This window comes from Myotis daubentonii, chromosome 9 (genome assembly GCF_963259705.1).
Source record: "Myotis daubentonii chromosome 9, mMyoDau2.1, whole genome shotgun sequence".
Classification (NCBI taxonomy): Eukaryota; Metazoa; Chordata; class Mammalia; order Chiroptera; family Vespertilionidae; genus Myotis; species Myotis daubentonii.
The window spans coordinates 44830483-44835799 of NC_081848.1; the positions used below are offsets into that span (position 1 = coordinate 44830483).

The 5317-nt window shown below is 35.4% G+C and overlaps 1 protein-coding gene across 1 annotated transcript; it reads right to left on the reverse strand.

Moving 5' to 3' along the window:
• Positions 1–2596: 2596 nt before the first annotated feature.
• LOC132242130 (olfactory receptor 51G2-like) lies at positions 2597–3568 on the reverse strand. The gene has a single exon (XM_059711046.1). The coding sequence runs from the start codon at positions 3566–3568 to the stop codon at positions 2597–2599; it is 972 nt and encodes a 323-aa protein (XP_059567029.1).
• Between the last annotated feature and the right edge of the window lie 1749 nt (positions 3569–5317).

Sequence of the window (5317 nt, forward strand, 5' to 3'; positions counted from 1 at the left end):
GCTTCGTCATTTAATAGCTCTGAATGTTTGGGCATGTTCTTTAACTTCTCATTGACTCAGTTTCCCCATCAGTGAAATGGGCACCATGAAAGAAACTAATGCACATCATTGTGAGGATTGAATGGGGTACTCCATTAAAAACCTTATAACAGCTTGTCAATACTAAAGTAGTTATTAGTACTTTATTATTATGGAAGACCTGAGTTGATGCTATTCAATAAAATATATGTAAATATATAATTCCTGAAAAATCACACATTAAATACTTAATAAATTTTATTGTTATTATTATGTTCATATAAATGCAGCAAAACACCCTTTTTTATTGTTGCAACAGAAATAATAAAAGTTCAATAAAATGAAGGACTTTCAACTTTGAGGATATATCTCTGTAGTTAAACAGAAATCACAATTTTAGCCACGGCATTGAAAACCAAGGCAGGTAGCTCATTTCCTACAAAAATAATGCTTTATAAAATTATAAATAAATGGAAAACAAAACCAAACCCTGTTCATTATGGGTGAACTTATTTGTTATACCCCTGAGTATGAATGAAAGAAAATAGGGAGGCCCCATCTATAATGGATATTGAACATATTCCAACAAATAACTCTAATTCTAGGCAAGATATATAAAATAGGCCAGAAATTGAAAAACAGATAATGCTTAAATATTTCATCTTGCTGGTATCCACTTAAAACTCATCACTTTAAAGAAGTATCTCTTGAAATCTCACTGGTTAAGTAGACTCGAACTTCTTAGTGTCTTCCCTCTGGCAATCACCAAAGTCTGTGTCCATGAGTCTTTCTTTTTTTCTTTGCTTAATCCCTCCACCCATCTCACTCAGCCCTGAACCCCTGCCCCTATGACTACTATCAGCCTGTTCTCTGTATCCATGAGTCTGTCTCCACTTTGTCCATCAGTCTACTTTGTTCATTAGATCTCACATATGAATGAAATCATGTGATACATGTATTTCTCTGACTGGCTTATTTCACGTAGCATAATACTCTCCAGGTCCATCCATGCTGTCACAAAAGATAATTCTTGAAATATTTCTAATAATGATAATATATCAAAAAAAGAGAAACAGAGAATGGGTGCAGGGCAAAATTGAACATCTCTGATTACATTAAAAGAAACTTATCTTCTTTGAATAAAGGAGGTAATAATTCCTTTTTTTATTGGAAGGGAGAATTTTAGGACATATATAGAAATAGATTTCTTTATGTATGTAAAAGTGAAGAGTGTAATGCTGTGAAGTGTAAGTAACTGGGAAATAGTTTTGAACATGTGAAATTGCAGCTGTGGATTGTGGAAACACCAAGTCTTTCAAAAATATACATTCAGTCACTGAAAGACCAAAACAATAAGACCATTATTTTGTAGTTATTACAATTTAAAACTCTATTGTTTTCTTAATTAGAACTAAAATGTACACGTGTAAGAGTAGAAAATAGAAGATTATTTAAATTGATTCCAAAATTAAGTTAAGTTTAGAGTTGAAAAGTAAAACAAACAAACAAAAAACACCCACTCTGCCCCCTTCTCCACCCCCCCCCCAAAAAAAACCCAACAAGAAAGAATGAATATTGATGGAGCATTTCCTGAAGGTCCATAGTGAATATGAAAGACATTGAATTAACAATGTTGTCATAGACTTAGACAAGGTGAAAGTTCCAAGGAGCAGGATTAGAGATCTCAAGGCCAAAGTCCAGAGGCCCTGAAGTCAAGGTGTGAGCAGCTTGAAAGAACATTATACTAGAGATTTAGAGATTGGCAATAGAAATGTTGGTATAATTTTATTTTTAATCTTCACCCAAGGATATGTTTATTGATTTTTTTTTTTTTGAGAGAGAGAGAGAGAGAGAGAGAGAGAGAGAGAGAAACATCTATTGATTACCTCCCATACACCCCTTCCTGGGAATCGAACCCAAAAGCTGGGTATGTGCCCTGACCAGGAATTAAACCCACAACATTTCAGTGTATCGAATGATGCTCCAACCAACTGAGCCACCTGGCCAGGACAATGTTGGTACAGATTTAGGTAGAGATTGTTGACATTGTTTCATGGCTTTATAGTTCTTTTCAGTATTAGCTATTCACTTGTTTGTTTGTTTTTTATCTGTTGCTCCTTACTTTGACAACAATAGCATCAAGAAAACAAACCACTGAGAAGGTGAGAACTTTGTTTAATTAAGTAATCTCCAGTACCTCAAAAAGTAAAAAAATAAAGTAGGTATTCACTAAATAAATATCAGTCTATCAAGGGCGATATATATACACAGATGATAATAAGTAATAATTTATTCACTTTGTGAAAAATGAACTATAAGACTACAAACTTCTCTGACCAAAATAAATGAACCATTGGACTAAGCAATTAGTGAAGCTAGTTTATTATTTCAAATTTTTAATTTACTGAACAAATTTTTATTATTCAATATATATTAATTCAAATCATAGAAAAGAAATAGTTATCCAGCCTTACATCCCATATTATTCAGAACAGTCAGTGGTCAAACAGAATCTCTGTGGCATTTGGGATATTAGCAAGCGCTTTGTTTCATGAAGTATTCTTAGGATAGTGCTCACTCATGTTATAAATGTGACTTTGGATTTTCCTGATCCTTTCTTGATAAAGAGTTTCAGAATTTTATCTTGTATCGGCTTGGTTTTCACCACATACACAATGGGGTTCATCACAGGTGGAATGAGAAAGTGCATGTTGGCCAGGGTCACGTAAATGTGTGAGGGAAGTTTTGGGCCAAAGCGGTGCAGTATCGACAGGCAGACCATGGGTGTGAAGAAGAGGATCACGGCACAGAGGTGGGAAATACAGGTGTTGAGAGCCTTGAGGCGGCCACCATGGGATGCAATGCTTAGTACAGTTTTTAGTATCAGAATGTATGAAATAAGAATGAGTAGACAATCAAGCCCCATAGTGGATAGCAGCACGAAGAGTCCAAAGATGCTATTTACCCTTGTGTTGGAGCAGGAGAGCTTTAGGATGTCAGGATGCAGACAGTAGGAATGAGAAAGTACATTGGAGCGACAGAAACACAGCCTCCTCAAGAGGATAGGAAGGGGTACCTGTAGAGTGAAGGTTCGCACAGCAATGGCCAGACCTATCTTGGCAATTACACTATGGGTAAGGATGGAGGAATAGTGCAGTGGGTAAGAAATGGCCACATAGCGATCAAAGGCCATTGCCAGTATGACAGCTGACTCAAAATCCTGGAAGGTGTGGATAAAAAACATTTGGGTAAAGCAAGCTGAGAAGGTGATCTCACGAGCATCCAGCCAGAAGATCCTCAGCATTGTGGGGAAGGTGAAGAGGGACAGACCCAGATCAGAGGCTGCTAGCATGGCCAAGAAGAGATACATAGGCACGTGGAGGGTCTGCTCTCGCCAGATAATTGCAATGATGGTCATGTTGCCCACCAAGGTAATGAAGAACATGACAGAGAAGGGAATGGAGATCCAGATGTACACAGCCTCCAGCCCAGGTATGCCTGTCACCAGGAAGGTGGAGAATATAGAGTTCGTACTATTTTCATAATGCATGATGCCAGGGTAGCACGCCTTTCCTAAAAGGAAATTCATTGTTCCAAAAGCAAATGTTAAAAATTACTTTTTTTTTACACTCTTAGTGCTATACCTTGGAATAAATGATCCCTAACCTTATGAAAACTTTAATTTAATACTGATTTTATTTGTATAATATAAAATATGAGTCTAAACTGGAAAATACCTATCCTATTGGTCAAATTCTCCAGATATGCTAGCTAATTGAAAGGGAAAAAAGTCTACTATGTATTTTTATGATTTTGACTATTTTAGAGTCACCATATAAGTTATACCAGGTAGTATTTGTCCTTCTACATCTGGTTTATTTTAATTAGTCTAATGACTTCCAGGTTTATCCATGTTGTTGCAAATGACAGGATTTCCTTCTTTTTTAAAGCTGAGAAATACTTCATTTTATGCATATGCAATATTTTCTTTATACATACATCTATCAATAGACATTTAGGTTGCAATTACCCAAGTCATACAAATGATATAAAGGTATTTCAAATTGAGTACTGAAATCCTCAATAAAATAAGGTAGATTCACACTTTGCCTTATCATTACAGTAGCACACTATTCTGTGAAATTTCTCTGCCTTGGTCAACAATGATACATGTTAGACTAGTGATTAATAGCATGCACTGATCTGCTTTTTATGCAAAGAGATGGATCTAGAAAGTTAAAATAATAATTTAGAAAACATTTTATATACATTTTTATATACATTTGACATAATTCTGTTACTTTAATAATAAAATTTTGGCTTTGTATTTTGGGTACATTTTAATTATTTTGTGCCATTTAATTTGTACTTATGTTTTATAATGAAACTACATAGGCATTTCATACATACTCTTCACACCCCTATGAAGTCATTCTCAATAACAATAAACTCTTGTGTAAACTATTCACCCTGATTTGTCACCATTCTCACTCACTAACATCATGGCTGGTATTGTGTGTGTGAGCCTTATGAAGTTTGCACTTTGAAATCTTCATTGTCTTCATGGGACAGACAGACTCTACCTGTGATAGCCTAAGTATTTCCCAGGCGATTTAATCAAAATTTCACTTGCGTCCAATTCTTGATAAGGAAATATTACTAAAGAAAACAATAAAAATATAAAAGACTCTTCTTCCAAGACTTACACTCTCCTTGCCCTCCTATTGAAGATGAGAAGTTAGGACCCCGCCCCTGCTTTTGGCTTTCATTTGGAATACTATTTAATTTGTCAAAGTCTCAATCTGTCATTTGGGTGAGACTTTCAGAAGTGATCAAAGTGATTTAATTAATATCCTACATGCTAATACAAAAAGAATGAGAAATAAAGTTAAAATTAGTCCCAGCAGCATTATAACCACACTTTATTTTTTTAATATTTAGAATTCTGCTGGGACAGGGCAGATGGAAGAGTAGGTAGAAATGAGAAAACTCATTTTTATTTCATGGGCGCACATTCTGCCTCCTCTAATCATGGGGCCTCTTAGAGTCTAGTGTCTGCTGCCAGATTTCTTTTTAGGGCCTTTTCTCATCCAGGAGTTCCTTGGCATTTTCAGAGTATATATTTTCTGGTTTCAATCAATGTTCCTGTTCAGGGATGAAGCTAAATCTCATGTTCAATGTTCTCATAGGCAAGGATAGTTCTCCTTTTATTTGATTCAGGAATACTTTAAGCCCACTTTCTCTACGTGGTTCAGTGTCATTGTCCAAACATATCAGTTTTAAAAAAGAAGGCTAATTT

Coding starts and splice junctions, on each gene's coding strand:
- LOC132242130 (XM_059711046.1), bottom strand. CDS start 3,568: ATGCATTATGAAAATAGTACGAACTCTATATTCTCCACCTTCCTGGTG.